The sequence below is a fragment of the Pezoporus occidentalis genome, unplaced genomic scaffold, assembly GCF_034315485.1.
Source record: "Pezoporus occidentalis ecotype Australia unplaced genomic scaffold, CSIRO_AGI_Poc_V1 ctg131, whole genome shotgun sequence".
Taxonomy (NCBI): Eukaryota; Metazoa; Chordata; class Aves; order Psittaciformes; family Psittacidae; genus Pezoporus; species Pezoporus occidentalis.
The window spans coordinates 1,088,964-1,106,356 of NW_026913115.1; the positions used below are offsets into that span (position 1 = coordinate 1,088,964).

Genomic DNA, 17,393 nt, shown 5'->3' on the forward strand with positions numbered 1-17,393 from the left:
CTTTCTATTGAGATGGAAATAAGCTGGTCTTTGAGTTGAGGAATTTCAGTGGCTGAATCTAATCTGAAAAGACAAATACAGTTGCTCTCTTCAGGATTTGATGTCTGCTTATGTGTTCTGCTGTCATCTCTGGGAGCTCTTTCTATACCAGCCTGAAAAAGTGAAGAGCTGTCTAGAATCAACCAGTGACACTAACTTTTTTTTCCTGTGTTCTCTGTCTCTGACAAGTACAAGAGCTGAAACCATTCTGCTACTGTCCCTGCCACTGCTGCTAATGTCATTATACCAAACACTGCTAAAATTGACCATGAATGAAAACATTTACTTCACTGAACTGATCAGCCTTTATATACAGAGAAGCTTCTTAGCCAGGCTCCTTCACAGCTAAATTAGCAAGTTATTAGTATGTTTACAAATATTACACAGAAACAGACTTGGGTCTGCTTCTCCTGGGTCTTTCCAGGTTGGTTCCAGCATGGAGAAAAGCCCTAAGGGGACGTTTTATTGTGCCCTTGCAGGCTAATGGAAAAGCAGCAGGGTCCTCAGCCCAGCAGAGCGAGTCTGCAGCAATGGATTTCATTGCCTCCTGAAAGTGAGTTACTGCACGCATGCTGCTGGGGAAGGTCAGAGATCCACATGGATGTTGAGCAGCTGCAGAAGGAAAGGTTGTGAGAGCTCAAGGACAGAAGGCAGAGGTGTCAGTGTATATGCAGCATCTTGCAGCTCATGCCTTAATTTGGTAATGGCCCTTAAGGCAATAAAAGGCAGCAGCTGCACCTAGAAGAACCTAACAGTGAAATGCTGGTTTAAGGAAGTGAGCTTAAGTAAGTGTCTAAATAGGAATAAAGTTATATCAGTCTATTAGGAAACATAATCCTTTATCTTTTGGGGAGGGTGCCTCTCTTCCTAGAAAGAGCAGCTTTCATAAGTCATGGTGAGGTTTCTTTCTTCAAAAGGTGTACAAGGAACTTTAGTTTCTATGTATTAGAAGCTGGCAGTATTGAGAAAACAAAAAGAAACTTGTACAAATCACTGTTAGTAACTGCTGTAACATTGACCTTAAACCCAAATTACTTTTCCAAGTTTTACTTCAAAGAATTACTTCGAAAAACTTTGTATTAAATGCAAATATAGTAAACCAAATCAAAATCTACACTGTTTTTATTTACAATCATATTACTTTTATTTTTTTCAATATTCCAAGTTCTCCCCCAGTAAATGATGCTGCTGCCATGTTTACATTCAATAAACCTATACACTGATAGCACATGCTGCTGCTTTCACATAAGCAAACTGGCCTGCATATGTTGTCTGCATGTCATAAACTGTATATAGACATGGAAGATTCTCCACAAGCATCCAGAGTGTTTCCTGAAACACTGTTGTGGCAGAGGTACAGATCAGCTGTTCTGCTTTCCCAGTACAAACAGGCAGTTGATATGTCTGATGTACTAAGAGGAAACTAAGTCTAAAAAGTTACAGTATTTTACTAATTACTTGAATGCAGTAAACTACAAATTTGCAGAGGAATGGGTGTGCTTAATTCTTGCTGGAAGGAGTTACTTGAACTCCTGACTCTGTTACCAACTTTACTTGAGAGGTACAACCTTTTCATGGTAACTGACTTAGACCTCCAAGTGATGCAGGAATAAAAGGAAGAAGGGGCTTTAGTACTTAATTCTGTATTCTCTATTTTTAAAAAAGCTACATTTTTTGAATCTCTTTTTCATTATCAAAGTATATCTTCTCTTTCAAAGTAAATTGGTTTCTTCATGACAAGTTAATTGTTCATAACAGCTCAGTGCTATAACCAGGAGACAGTAATTTAAAACTCACTCTTTTCTACTTAAAAGTATAATGAACTACAGCTTATCCTCCTCCTTATAAAGCCAAAGAAGTAATCAGAACAATCTGTTGTATTATGCATTTCTACAAAACCTTCTCCTGTGCAACTCCTGTAAGACCTCACGTGGATGCAGTGATTAACACTGTCACAAAATTGAGCGAGTTCTCCTCTTAACCCTGTAAACACTAGCATCTATAGACAAAATCATTGCTTAAAGCTTTAGTACATCACAGAATGGTGCTGATACCAGTATTTTACAACTAATGCAACGGCAAGTAATTTACATGTAATCTTAACAGATAAAAATTCAAGACTAGGGTACTAACTAAAGAAACCACTAACATGAAGTTTCCTTATCTGGTATGGAATAAGGGGAGGGAAAGTTTAGATAACATTGTAGAGATTGGGCAGGAACAAAAACTTTATTACTCCATCCAGTATTTTATATGCTTTACAAAAACCAGTAATATCACTGTGCCCATAAAAATGTTATCCATGGCAACAGAAAGCAAATACTAGTTTGTCATCTAATGGGGTCTTTTTTAAAATCATAATACAAAGGTTTGTGCTGTAGCAGTCCTCCACTTTGCACTGTAACAATAAGGCTTACTGTACTTGGAATACAAAGCTGTTACATCTGCAGTTATGAACCACTGGCTTTAACAAACATCATTTTATAGTTGCTTTTTGCTTCTTTTTTGCTTTCTGGAACCTCAGCCTCAACATGTTTTTCAGCAGCTTGTAGCTCTTCTGCAGACTCCTCTTGTTCAGACTCAGAGCCACTTTCGGAGTCTTCTGAACTCTCTTCAGAGGAGTGCCCAACTGCCTCTTCTTGTTCTTCACTTTCCTGAAACTGGAAGTTCGGATTATGAGACAGATAAACCATTATTTCCTGGCAACTCCACTGCAGCTTTTAATATTTCACAGTGAGCATGTTTTGCTTAACGGCTCCTTTCATTTTAGTACTAGAATGGGGTCTGTTGCTAAACCCAAGTCCTTAACATACAAATTGGTATACAGAAAGCAACTCCACTAAAGTGGTTAACCATATACCAACCATGACACTCATGGCTTCACCAGCCACATTCTTATTTAGTTACAGCAGAAATCCTAAAAGCACCATTAAGTGAGTTTGAAAAGTCTCAGGTCACATCAGTTAATACTTACTTTGGTATATGCAGTACATGACACCTGAACATTTGTCATGGACAAAACATAATGAAACGAACAGCCACACCACCAAGAATTCACATTTGTGACTGATCCTTGAAATTACGTTTTGCACACTGCAGCATGAGGAATGCTGAAGTAATCCAATGATATTGCTATCAATCCCCAAAGTGACATTTTGTTCATGGTCCTGACGAGCAAAGCCTCCACAGCTGTAACATTAAGAATTCCCAGCATTGCACAGGTGGTTTTACTCACTCTGGAAAAATCAGCTACATTTTTATGCAGTAATTGGTATTAACAGGTAGCAAAAAAATAATTATTGCATCTTTCAATCAGCAGATGAAGACATGTTCCAAATAACCTGATTCTCTTGGGTTTTGTCACGCTTCCTGCTCACTCCTATGGAAATCCCTGCAAGTACAAGACCAGCTCACTGAAGGACTCTGTACAGCACATTCCCCTTGTCTTGACACCTCTAGTCAGTTCCGTTTCAGGCCCAAAGAGGTATGTGCCTCACCACAAGAAGCAGATACAATTAATTAGCATTCAGCAATGATGCAGATGGTTATCCTGTCTTCTTATGTATTACGTGGGAAGACCCTGATCTTTGTCACCTTCTGTCCTCATCAGTCTTGACTACTATGGAGCAGTACACGTCGTATCACTTTTCAGAACAATAAGAAACATTAATAATTGTTAAGGGCCTGCAGTAAGTTTCTCTTTTAACTCAAACTGCAGCAGTTTGCCAGCAGTTGTAGTGATGGATTTTTAAACCATGTATCATCTTGTCTTAGTGGACTGAAAGGCAAATTGTTATGGAAACAAACAACTTACTACCTCACTGAAACCAAGTCCACAATGGCGGCGGTTTCGTCCAGACATCGTGCTGTCCATGCTTTGTTGGTACTGAGACTCCAATTCTTCATTCATTTTCTTGTCTTCTTCCCCTGCATTGTCCAGTGTACTTTGGTTATGGTTCATTCAAATTAACAAAGACATCAAATTACAAGAAGTCACATTTTCAAAGTTTTATCAATATATTTGTGAAAAAAGTTTAAATTTAGCCATTTTAAACTACTGGACTATTACTGCATACAAACCATCATATTCATAAGCAATCACATCAGTGTCCAAGCAAAACTGCTTTGATACGGGTTTGTAAGTTTCTAACAACTGATGCATTCAGAGAGATGTGCTATGCCATGGCTTTATGTTGTACTAAACCAGGTAAATGTAACCAATATAGCTTCTCTCTACTTCCTGACAATACTACAACATGTCACAGCAAGGAAAAAGTTTCTGACCTTCATTTCATATGGTTCTATGATTAAGCCATGAATAATATATAGCAACAGAAGTTGGGACAATACTACCACTCTCGTATATAGAGATATACCTGAAACTATTTTATGATCCTGAATTACGAGGGGTGGTTACTACATCTCTGTGTTTTTCCCATATTTAGAAATTAGCAGAAAAACTGGTTTTCATGAGCTACTTCTACATGCCCTTTTTACTTACTTGAGTATGCAAATAAAGAATCATTTTTACTGGGGAAAATATGGTCTAAAATAGTTAAGAAACCTCTTTTCTTTTAAAGGGTAGGAATCTCTAATTCTCCCTCAACAGGTCTGTAATAGTCTAATTTTCAATTTTTATCTCTGTAAAATCAAAAAAAATAAAGCTTGTATTGCAAATTAGTATTTCCTCATTTGGAAGTTAGAGCTATGTGTTATTATAAAAGGACAATAACTGTATGATGGACAAGGAAATGTTAAGAAAATAGCTATTCTGATTTTTTGTGAAAAAACATCATCTCAACTTTTTGCTAATGACAAAGCAGTAGTGATTTCTTACAGATCCTTAGGGCAAACTCATCTACTTTCTAGGAAATTCAGGTGTAAGGAAGTGATTCTCGGTCACTCTGCAAGCAAACAGCAGAACCTGGAACAAATCCCCAGGCTTCTTTTGGTGTTTTGGCCCACAGATGATTTTTCAACTGAAAAGTTACTATTGGAATGTATCAGGGAAAGGAGCTTTCTGGAACTCTGGCAGTTGCTATTCTACACAGGTTTATCAAAGCTTCTCTCACAACAGTCAAGCTCAGCCTGGTTTCAATGTATTTTGACTTACTACCTAAACAAGCATGATAAGAAGTTACTATGGTCGTATGTTACGTGACATCAAATTACTGCTGACAGCCAAGATGACCCTGCAGATCTTTTCAGCTTCTACCTCACTGCTTTAAGGCAGAGATCTTTCTATTCAATAGGTAATCAGGTAGGGGCAGAAATCAAGCCTGTTCTTTTCCATGCCCAACAATTTAGGAAGTGTCGATATGCATTACTGACAAGGAAGAAGTATAATACTGCTAGGTATCAATAGCAATAAAGCTTTACTTTCTTATTTTGACAGCAAAGTAAAACTGAGGACCTACAGGCTGATTTCCAGGGCACTTGTACACAAGTTTAACTGACCACCAGATACTTTGCTGAACCTGGATTTCAGAAGACAAGAAAGCAGTTAGAGAAACCGTCAGCAATCTAACAAGAAATTAGGAACCTCTACAAATCCATAGCCTGAACTGTCTTCAACTCCAGCCACAAAATCTGAAGTCTCTCCCTGCAGTATCTATGAAGCTCAAAGTACTGATATGCTCCTAAATAAGAGTTAGATTTCCAACTTTGCATCAGCTGTTGGATAAACTGACCTGTCCTGAAGTGAGAGGTTGATCTGTGGTCTCCGATAACAAGGCGGCCAGTATGTTCTTTCTAAAAGAAAAGGCAGTTTGTTTTGGAGCTTTAGGGTGCACTGATAGCTCTGCCAACATTCTGGAGATCTTGAATGGACAAGGTTTGCTGCCAAACCTTAATAATGAACTATAGAGCTGTAAGTTACACTAGCTAACTGCTGCCTCTTGATGAACTTGTTTCACCTTCAAATTTTCTGAAAAAGTAACCCCAATGACTAACTACTTCTTCCTCTTCCCGCACCCCAAAGCTGGTATTTTTCTATTTCTAAAACTACTTTGTTCTGCTTCTTGCCACTGATATGAAAACTACACTAGACAATGCTGGACATGTGTCAGTTTTGGTTTTGACCTTTTTTTCCGCTGGTACTATGCAATACTTCAGTCAGTGCAGCTCACAATGATCCCACTTTTAGCCTGGTCACAATATCAAGCAAGACCTTCACAGTGCTCATTAATTAACTGGGTCAGCAGTTGTTCATTAGCAAATGTGTTCCTATAGGCAAGAACTGGAATTACATAGCAAGCAGCATTAACTATCCAAGCAGATATTGTTAAGATTAGTGGTAGTGGGATGCTTTAATAGGGCATTATATTCCTCTCCCCTAGAAAGTATAACTTTTAGCTCTCTAATACAGTAAAATATTCTAACTTCCAAAAATACTCTATTCAAGCATAATAAGCTAGTACAATTGAAATTATATTTCTTGTAGGTATGCAGAATTGCAATACTAAGTATTTTTTAGATGGAAAAAGCACAATTATATTGTTTTTCCTCAAATGAAAGAGGATTTTACAGACCTAGTGTACAGGTTTGTTGATTTATAACAAGAATTCTCTCAAAAGTGTTAACAAATAATTTTATTAGCTGGTCTGAAAGGATGAAGGTGTGGGAGGAAGCTGCACGGCAGACACTAGACTATTTAAAACCTATGTTTTGCCTTAAACGGCTGCCGGCATAAGATAGGTGCGGCTGTGAAACCCAAATCCTCCTTAAAGCAGAGTCCCAAAGCAGAATTGCCTTTGAGTGTTCTCTTTTCCTTCTGAGAGCACTGCTACTTGCAGCAAGCCTCCTACGGAGGTTTAGTTGCAATGCAAGTATAAAACCCCACGGAGCCGCTGAGGGGGGAACCTCCTCCCACTCGGGTTCCCGTGTGCTCGCGGGGCGCAGCGGAGCGTCCTCACCTTCCCAGCACCCATGAGCCGCAGGAACTTCTGCTTCCGCTCCTCGTTGCCAAGGTCCGCCGCCTCCCAGCTCCTGGAGCCCTGCGGGAGCACACGCTAACTGCGCCCGCCCGCCCACCCGCCCCCTCCGCTGCGGTGGGCGCGGTGGGCCCGGCGCCCCTCAGCCCCTGCCTCCAGCTCCCCCGTGACGCCTCCGGCGCCGCTGTTCCTCGGACGGCTTTTAACGCGAGGAAGAGGGCGTCTGGGAAGGCCGCGGCCTTCCCTGCGTCCCGCGCTAGGTTCGGAGACCATACCGGGACTCCGCCACAGTTTCCCCCCCAGCCGCCGCCGCCGCCTCCTCCGCCCCCCTCCCGCCGCCCCTATTTACATCAGGGGAGGCCGCTCGTTTGCGGCCGTGGTGGCCCTGTGACTCCCTGGCCGAGCTCATCGCTGCGGCTGGGTGACCAGGCCCCTCTGCAGCCTTTCTGCCGCAGCCGCTCCCTCAGCCAGCGGCAGGTCACGGTGCCGCGGCAGCCGCGGGGCGCGCCGGGAATGGTAGTTCTCGCCAGGCTCGTGGCGTCACGGCGAAGGCAGGCGGGGACTACCCGTCCCACAGGCCTCCGCGCTGCCGGGGGCTGTCTCTGCCTTCGCTCTGCAGAGAGGCGCTGGCTGGGCAGCTGCGCGAGGGCGGCTGGGGGGGGGGAAAGGAGTGACGCTGCCGTGTCGGTGCCTATGGAGTTGTAGTCGGTCGCCGGGATTTCGTCTGGATGTGGCGTCAGGCTCGGCGCAGCTGCCGCTCAGGCGTGAAATGCCGCTGGGGGAATGAGGGGAGTAAAAAGGGCTCCCGCCCCGGGGATTGTGCTTCTGCCATCCTGTGAGCGCGGGCGGGAGGCTGCTGGCTTGAAGCCTGAGGTAATCCCTGCTATGGGACGGCGAGTTCTGGCCGTCGTAGAGACAGCGGCTACTCCCGCCTGGGTATGCTGCTGCCGACGTTTCAGGTTGGGTTACGGTCGCCTTGGAGGCAGCGGTAGTACTCCGCGCTCGCTTCTAAAGTAGCGGTCGTGTCCTCGAGGACACCGCGAACTTCCTGCCGCTTTCCACACCTCAAGGCGCCTCTCCCAATGGCGTTCTTGTAAGCGTCTGTGTCCCGTCAGCTCTAGCCTCACCAGAAACCTCACCACCACACCCGAGTAATGGGCTCCCTTCCCGCCGACCGGCACAGCCACCTCGTGTGGAGAGCGGCAGCTGATGACCCGTGTGGAATCCTGTGTTTGGAGCCCCAGATGTTTCCACTTAACCCCTCAGTTGCTCTGGTCTTTCGCTGTCACTGTCATTCTTGGAGTCCCAACTCCACATACGCCGTGTGCACAGCAGAAACTCGCTTACTGACCCCAAGTTAGTATGCTCTCACATACCTCTGCTTCAGAATGAGATTAATTTGAGAGGTTTGCCATTGAACATTAATATTCTGGAATTTTTGCCTCTGTTGGATAGGAAGAAGTACACAGTCACACTGTATGCCTTCTGACCTTCGTGTGAAGAAAAGCCCCTTCCATTTTCTTTCCTCAGTTACAGTGACTCCCCATGATAAAATTGCAGAAGCCCTACTAATTCCGGGAGGTGAAGGTGCACATGCTGAAATGGTGTGTGCCAATTCATGTTGCAGCTTAAACCTGACTAGTTTAACATTAAAGTTGGTTGCGTAAGGACTTTCAAAAATAACACGAGGTAAACTACTCAAGAGGAAAACAGGTGTAAGTGCACGTAAGTGTATGTAGTCTCACTGAAACTTCCTTAACAACTGATTTAAAACAAATTCTTGCAATTTTCTTGTTTAGGCTAAGAGCTAAAGTTAGTGTCTTAAGATCTTTTTTGAGTTGTCAATCAGTATGTTCATGTCTGTGTGCATAAAGGCAGTCACTTCAGCCATCGACTTCTCATCCCCAGCAGTACCTATAAATTATGTGTGCTCGTTTCCTCAGTCCTCTTGTGTGCTTTGCACATACATTATAGGTAGTCAGAATATGCCCCAAATTTTCAGTTCTTCTCAATAGTTAGCTTGAAAGAGCTTTCTTTTAAGTAGCAACAATCTAAGATGCATTTGTTTGCATCTGGTTAATCGGGTTATTTGTTTTTTTTTGTGGGGTTTTTATTTGTTTGTTTTGCTTTTTGGTTTTTTTTTTTTGGGGGGGGGGTGAGGTTTTGTTTTATTTTTTGTTTTGGGTTTGTTTGGCTTATATTCTTCTAACCAGAAGTTTTTATTATTTTTTTTATTGATTTTGTAACTACAACTTTAGATTTCAACCAGTAAGTTTATCTGCCCACCTGTGTAGCTCAGTGCTTCATCAAGGAAACTTTTAGCTTTTTTTTTGGATTTTGAAGGTTAGAGGGAAAGAAGGATGAGGTAGGCTGTTCCTGCTAATGCCAGGTGTAGTCATTTGCAAAGGCAAGAGGACCACACTCTGCAAAGAGTGATTGGGGCAAAGAGATCATTGAAAAGATACCACATAGGTCCCATAACACATAGGTCTACACACAGTGTAAAGATGCCAACATATCTCATAAAGGAATAGTGTTCAGTTCCTTGCAAGGAACTTCTCTTTATGCTGAAGAAGAGTCCACTCTTGGGGTGGGTGATGGTGGTAGATCTGGTTTCTTTAACTTGCTTTTTGCTGAGGTGATCTGGCTGCTGGTCAGAGCTGAGTTCATCTTTCAGACAGTTTGGGGAAGAACCTGCAGTAGCTGTATAGTTTTCTGTATGCAGTTTTCCTATGGTGCCCCTGTAGCAAATGGAAAGTTCCTGTAAGACTTAGGCTTCTGGTCTGTCTTTGAGAGGAACCTTTGTGCTTGGGGAATGAGTTGCGCCTAGCTAAATTTCCTCCTTACAGAGCTAAAAATGTTTAATTACAATGTTTTTTGTGTGTATGGCAATTAAGCTGCTCTTCAGTCACTTTGATACTTTTTAAGAGGTTCCCTGAGTGTTGTTATTCAGGTGTTACCCATTGTTCTTTTGTAGGGCTGAAATACAGTGAAAGAAGAGTTGTTTAAGAAAATATTCTGGAAGATGGAGCACAGAAGTTCAGCAGATCTAATACTCTAGAGATGTCCTGGGTAGGTAGATTCAGAGTTAAAGACATATATAGGCTGTTATTATTTTTATTATTATTTATACAGGACAGCACTAGGACAGTGATGTTTAAATTCATGTCCGCATATATTGCACTGCTTGAGTGTGTAAAATCAATGGAAAGGCACAGCTGTTACACCTGCTTTCTACAATTTCTGTAGTTATTGTTTGGCAATCATTAAGAGTGGATGGGAGCATAGGTATAAGAGAATGGCATATTTAAAGCTTTAAACATAATTTTAATGTATTTAAATATATAGCATATTACATAATGACTGTAATAGTATATTAATTTATATTTCGGTATTTAAAAATTATTTCTAACTCAAGAGGAGTAAAAATGCAAAGCCTGTAAAAGTAATATAAATTTAAAACCTTTTTTTTTTTTTTTTGGAATAGTATCTAGGAACATTTTTAGTCTGTTGACTTTGTAGAAATTGTGGTAATCTAATACCAGTAAAATTGCACCTTTTTTTTTTTTAAGTTAAAGTTTTATTACAGTTTCTGTGGTGTTGTGCCTAAAGACCTGTTCCTTAATAAAAACAAGTGCGAAATTTTAGCTTCATGGCTACACAAAGTTCCCTTATGGGACAAATTGAGGGGGTTTGCCATTGAAAAAAAAGAAAAAATGTGCAAGCACTTGAACTCTAAATCAGCTATTAGAATTGGGTCTGTATTTGTGGCTTACTGTTAAACTCAAGTTGTTTTCAGGGCAACTAAAATGTGCTAATGTTTATGTGGTTTGGTAATTTTGGTTTTGTTTACATTTTGAATAATGATATGCTGATGATATTTTAGTAAGAGTTTTTTTCTTTACCCCTCTCCTCCTTCTTCTCCCCTTCCCCCAAGCCCCCCCACCCCAAAATGCTCTGTGGTTGCAGAAAAGAGGTACCTTGGTAAACAAATACATCCCTTGCATTAAGTGGCATCCATCTACTCATGGGTTAACTTAAAAATGAAGCGGTTCAAATGCTAACAAAAATGTGGAGTCTCTCAGTAGCAGGCTGGTTATGTAAAGGTTTCACTTATCTTTATTATTGATATCTTTATATTACAGATAATTCTGAGGATGTGTGACTCATGAGCTGTATATAATTCCAGTAACACCAGCAAATGATAAAGGAGTTCTGAAACTCTTGTCAAGCTAGAATTCAGTGTTATATTTGCTGTATTGTTTTGAACAACTGGGAAATAAAATGATTCACAGGACAACAAGATATATTGGGTTTCTAAGAAGGAACCTTGTCTTCTTCAGTCTGTGATACTGTTTGAGAACATAAAAAAAAAAAACCCAAAACGTATGGATCCTGGGCATTATTTGTATGAATTTTCCACATTTCTTTCACATAGTTCCTCTGAAGATACTATCCAGAAATTAACATTCAGTTCACAAGTGAGATTTTTTTCAGGAAGCTGAAACTGGTTACAGTGCAGAAATAAGACCTCAACTATATTAATGTCTATCAATATAGCTAAAGCACAATAGGGAGGAATGTTGAGGTTTGTTGGTAGAAATTAGCAAAAATAGCAAGGTGAGAGTGAGTTGAGGTGAAATGACAAACAAGGCAACAAAGTTATTTATTGTCATGTACAATTATACTCTGTCTTAGACTTTTCTATACATTTCTGTTTCTGTAGTGAGCTCCAGTCTGTGAATGGGAACCATCGCTGGGGTTGAGGGTAGGTGAACACCAGCTTTGTAACAGGAAATACCAGAGAAACTTAATGAAGATTTTCACCTTTTTTTCATCCTCAGCAATCTGTATTATAATAATTTTCAGGCAGACAACAACTTAGGAAAGCTAGGTATGGGAAAGCTGAAGCTTAACTAGATCTTGCAGAAGCAGTTTCATGTTTGAAGAACCTGATGTAGAATCTTCAGGTTTTTATTTGACTTTATTTTTTGTTTAGCTCTATGTGTAGAGTTAGGCTAGATTAAAGTAGAACTAGGTCCGACAGCCAAAAGATGTTTTTCATTGTGTAATGTGATAAGGATGTCTTTGCTGTGCAGTGACCAACTATGCTGCAGTAATAAACCTGTTACATGGTGACCAAGATATTGGACAGTTCTGGCTTGGAAGCCATGGATTCGGAGTTGATGCTTCCCCTGTTATAGTCCTGGATCCACCCAAGACTAAGTAGCCTGTGGCAAATTATTTCACCTTTCTTTTTTTATCACTGAAATTAGGACAATATTTCTACATTCCACTGTTAAGAATTAGTTGAGAGTTGCACTGTGTATGTTCAAAGCAATGTATAAGTGGTAAATACTTGCTATAGTGTAATTGGACTACTGTAATTTATAATATGCTGACATTGGCATATTAAATAGGGTGAAATCGGTGTGCTCAGCTCGCTCCCTGAAATGTCTGTACACCAATGCGCGCAGCATGGGAAATAAACAGGAGGAGTTGGAAACCTGTGTTAAGTCAGGAGACTATGATCTGGTGGCAATTACAGAGACTTGGTGGGACAGCTCACATGACTGGAATATAGTCATGGAGGGCTATGTCCTTTTTAGGAAAGACAGGCCAGCCAGGAGGGGTGGTGGGGTTGCTCTTTATGTGCGGGAGGAACTACAATGCACCGAGTTCTGTCTGGGGACAGATGATGAGCGAGTTGAGAGTCTGTGGGTGAGAATTAAGGGGCAGGCTGGCAGGGGGGATACTGTTGTAGGTGTCTGTTACAGACCACCAGATCAGGGTGAGGAAGTTGACGAGGCCTTCTACAGGCAGCTGAGAGCGGCCTCACAGTCACAGGCCGTGGTCGTCATGGGGGATTTTAACTTCCCTGATGTTTGCTGGAAGGACCACTCGGCAACCCAGCCGCAGTCCAGGAGGTTCCTCCAGTGTGTGGATGATAACTTCCTCCTGCAAATGGTGGATGAGCCGACCAGGAGAGGAGCGCTGCTGGATCTCATCCTCACTAACAAGGAGGGTCTGGTTGAAGCAGTAAGGGTAGAGGGCTGCCTTGGTTGCAGCGACCACGAGATGGTGAAGTTCAGGATCTTGTGTGGTAGGACTAGTAGAATACCAAGTAGAATTGCAACCCTGGACTTCAGCAGGGCAAACTTTGGCCTTTTCAAGCAATTGCTAGGGGAAATCCCGTGGGCAAGGCTGCTTGAAGGAAAAGGGGCCCAAGATAGTTGGTTGACATTCAAGGACTGCTTTTTCCGAGCTCAAGATCGGAGCATCCCGACACGTAGGAAGTCAAGGAAGAGGGCCAAGAGACCTGCGTGGCTAAATAGGGAATTGCTGGGTATGCTCAAGTGGAAGAGGAGAGTTTACAGGTCATGGAAGGAGGGGCTGGCCACTTGGGAGGAATATAAGGCTGCTGCTAGGGGATGTAGGAAGGCAGCTAGGAGGACTAAGGCTTCCTTAGAATTAAACCTGGCAAGAAGGGTCAAGGACAGCAAAAAGAGCTTTTTCAAGTACATGGCAGACAAAACTAACACCAGAGGCAATGTAGGCCCACTGATGAACGGGATGGGTGCCCTGGTGACAGAAGATACAGAGATGGCAGAGTTACTGAATGCCTTCTTTGTCTCTGTCTACTCTGCTGCAGGCAGTCCTGAAGAGCCCTATACCCCTGAGACCTTAGATGAAGTCAGGTCGACGGAGCGACTTGCCTTAGTCGATGAGGAATGGGTTAGAGATCAGTTGAGCAATCTGGACGTCCATAAATCCATGGGTCCAGATGGGATGCACCCGCGGGTGCTGAGGGAACTGGCGGAAGTCATTGCTAGACCACTCGCCATCATCTTTACCAAGTCCTGGGAAACGGGAGAGGTGCCTGAGGACTGGAGGAAGGCAAATGTCACTCCGGTCTTCAAAAAGGGCAAGAAGGAGGACCCGGGTAACTATAGACCGGTCAGCCTCACCTCCATCCCTGGGAAAGTGATGGAACACCTTGTCCTTGGTGCCATCTTAAAGCATATCAAGGATAAGAGGGTTATGAGGGGCAGTCAACATGGCTTCACCAGGGGGAAATCATGTTTGACCAATCTCTTAGCCTTTTATGAGGAAATAACACGGTGGATGGATGATGGCAGAGCGGTGGATGTGGTCTACCTTGACTTCAGCAAAGCCTTTGACACAGTCTCCCACAGCATCCTCACGGCTAAATTGAGGAAGTGTGGACTGGATGACCAGGTAGTGAGGTGGACTGCGAACTGGCTGAAGGAGAGAAGCCAGAGAGTTGTAGTCTATGGGGCTGAGTCTAGTTGGAGGCCTGTAACTAGTGGAGTGCCTCAAGGGTCAGTACTGGGACCGGTATTATTTAATATATTCATCAATGATTTAGATGAGGGAATTGAGTGTACTATCAGCAAGTTTGCTGATGACACTAAGCTGGGAGGAGTGGCTGACACGCCAGAAGGCTGTGCTGCCATCCAGCGAGACCTGGACAGGCTGGAGAGTTGAGCAGGAAATAACTTGATGAAATATAACAAGGGAAAGTGTAGAGTCCTGCATCTGGGCAGGAACAACCCCAGGTTCCAGTATAGGTTGGGGAACGACCTGCTAGAGAGCAGTGTAGGGGAGAGGGACCTGGGGGTCCTAGTGGACGACAGGATGACCATGAGCCAACACTGTGCCCTTGTGGCTAAGAAGGCCAATGGCATCCTGGGGTGTATTAGAAGGGGGGTGGTTAGTAGGTCGAGAGAGGTCCTCCTTCCCCTCTACTCTGCCCTGGTGAGACCCCATCTGGAATATTGTGTCCAGTTCTGGGCCCCTCAGTTCAAGAAGGACAGGGAGCTGCTGGAGAGAGTCCAGCGCAGGGCAACCAAGATGATTAAGGGAGTGGAGCATCTCCCTTATGAGGAAAGACTGAGGGAGCTGGGTCTTTATAGTTTAGAGAAGAGGAGACTGAGGGGTGACCTTATAAGTGTCTATAAATATATAAAGGGGGAGTGTCACGAGGATGGAGCCAGGCTCTACTCAGTGGCAAACAATGATAGGACAAGGGGTAATGGGTGCAAACTGGAACACAAGAGGTTCCACTTAAACTTGAGAAGGAACTTCTTCTCAGTGAGGGTGACGGAACACTGGAACAGGCTGCCCAGGGAGGTTGTGGAGTCTCCTTCCCTGGAGACATTCAAAGCCCGCCTGGACACATTCCTGTGTAACGTTATCTAGGTGTTCCTGCTCTGGCAGGGGGATTGGACTAGATGATCTTTTGAGGTCCCTTCCAATCTCCAGCATACTGTGATACTGTGATACTGTGTGATCAACCTCTTCTCAAGCGCTGTAAAATTTTTAATCGTTACTAATGGACTTATAATACTCAAAGTAGCTATCACTGTGAGACAGGGAATGCTGGCAGTATCTCTAGGAAACCTTAACAAGGAAACTACCGATTATTTTTTCGCTTGAAGTAAAAGAGGTACATATGTACACATGCACCTACTTTATGTGCACAGTTTAAATTTATTCTGTTTTAGGCAGAAAGCTTTATTTCTTTAAAATAGAAACAGGATATTACTCTAGCATTTCAAAACTGTTTAATCTCTTCCAGCATATTTTAAGCTGACAATGCTTCCTGTTTTCTGACCAGATTTGCTTAGTAGTTGTCACTGCAATATATAGATGTTGCCCCAGAGAAGAGCTGAAAATATTCTGTATATCACTGGAGGTGGGGAAAGAAATTTTTTTATTGAAATCTGACTTACGCAACACACTTACTTGGTGTGTTTTAGTGGCTTGATGCCTGCCAGAATTTCAATTCCAAGCTCTTGCTGAGTTTTGTTTTAAGGGGTTGGGAAAAAGGAGAGACAAGCTAAGAGCAAACAAAGAGATGTCAACAGAAGGATTGCTGAGAAGGTAGCATCAGTTGAGGAAAGGCAGTCATAGATGTTAAATTTAAAAAGCCCTTTCAAGGACTAACAAAATAAAAGATAGAGATGTACTCACCCTGAAATGGCTTTTATATTTCTGAACCTGTTATAAAAGCTTTTCTTACAGCATTTCCCTTCTAAAACCAAAATAGTTTCTATCATAAACAAGACAGGCAGTGCATCAATACAAAGACTGTCTTAACTTACCTTTATTTCTGGGCTAGCAGAACAGGCCGTTATTCAATACCACAGGAAAAGGAATTGTTGCCTCAGTTTAATGAATGAAGAAAATAAAGAATGAAGAAATTATGGGCTTGATCTAGCACTATGCAAGCTGCCGGTATCATTGCATGTATTAGGCTTTGTCCTCAATACAAAGATTTTTAAAATTCCTGCATTTTATCATCATAAAAGGTATGTTAGGACACCTTTGTCTAGGTACAGCCATAGTGGAGACACAACCCAGTTAGTTTTTATACAAGTGTATCAGTCACAGCCAGCCAACCATGTATCTCTTTCTTGGAGTTGGTGTGAAACCAGCTACAGGAAAATAAGGAAATATAGCACTTTGTTTCCCCTAAGATTTTACATCATATTAGACTGACTAGGCCTCTTCATTTACCACCATATATGTACAGTGCTAGAATATTGTACCTGAGTAAAAATCATTTTTATTGCAATGAAGATACAGCTTTATGTATCTCACCTTCCCTTCTTTTTCTTTAGTGCTTGCTAACACATAAAAGCACCAATAAAGACATTTCACAGAAATTGTCTGCCAAATACAATAATTCTACTGTGAGTCTGAATGATGAGAAAAAAATCTTCAGTATTATCAAAATGAATTGTGTTTGTTTAGAGTGAAAACTCAGTAGTTACTTCCTTTGGTATGTCTTCCTTTGGTATATCTTCTGTTTCATTCATCTGTGGTAAAGCAGAATACTTTAAGGAAAAGGGGATCTAACATCTGCTTCTCGTATGGAATTTAAGTTGTTGGGTAATATGAAAATGGCATGGACAAACCTTAACATACTTCAGTCACTAACACTCTGAACAAAATTAATATTGTCCTGGTTTGAGTCATGCAGTGCTATGAAAACCAGTCTCTGAAGTCAGGTGAAAGATGTCTGTATACAGAATTTGTCAATTCATAGAATTAATTATTCTTGTTCCTAACACCTTCAAATCTTTAACTTTATTGGCAAAGAGAAATTAGAAGGAAATGTAATTCATATGGGAAAAACAGTGCGCTGTGTGTTCTCCTTCCTAATCCTGTATGATTGTAGTAGTTGCTACTCCTTAGGGACTTCAGTAACATTTGTGGAAATGGTAAGTGGAAAGGAGTAAAAAAAGACACCAAGTGTCTTTATACTGCTGGTTTTCACTTGATTCAAATTGCTTTGAGAAAGATTTTAAAGGTTTGAAAAAAAATGGGTGTGTTAAAACTTTGGTGTATCTGCATAGCTCCCAAGTCAGAGTCCTTTTTGAAAAGAAGTGTTTC

The 17,393-nt window shown here is 42.0% G+C and overlaps 1 protein-coding gene and 1 long non-coding RNA gene across 3 annotated transcripts; one reads left to right on the forward strand and one right to left on the reverse strand.

Annotated features, from left to right (window-relative positions):
* Positions 1 to 1,158: 1,158 nt before the first annotated feature.
* CUNH11orf58 (chromosome unknown C11orf58 homolog) lies at positions 1,159 to 7,473 on the reverse strand. 2 transcript variants are annotated; one of them, XM_062608914.1, is made up of 5 exons: positions 7,321 to 7,473; positions 6,954 to 7,034; positions 5,730 to 5,790; positions 3,857 to 3,966; positions 1,159 to 2,699 (listed from the first exon to the last, which is right to left on the reverse strand). In XM_062608914.1, exons 1-5 carry the CDS (start codon positions 7,378 to 7,380, stop codon positions 2,490 to 2,492), a joined length of 522 nt encoding a protein of 173 aa, XP_062464898.1. In that variant the 5' UTR covers positions 7,381 to 7,473; the 3' UTR covers positions 1,159 to 2,489. The 2 variants fall into 2 exon arrangements, with proteins under 2 accessions (XP_062464898.1, XP_062464897.1); XM_062608913.1 differs by having other exon boundaries at positions 3,854 to 3,966.
* Positions 7,474 to 7,625: 152 nt separating this feature from the next.
* Positions 7,626 to 10,044, forward strand: LOC134158702 (uncharacterized). Its single transcript, XR_009962874.1, has 2 exons — positions 7,626 to 7,844; positions 9,949 to 10,044. It is a non-coding gene; the product is annotated as an uncharacterized LOC134158702 (long non-coding RNA).
* Positions 10,045 to 17,393: the final 7,349 nt, after the last annotated feature.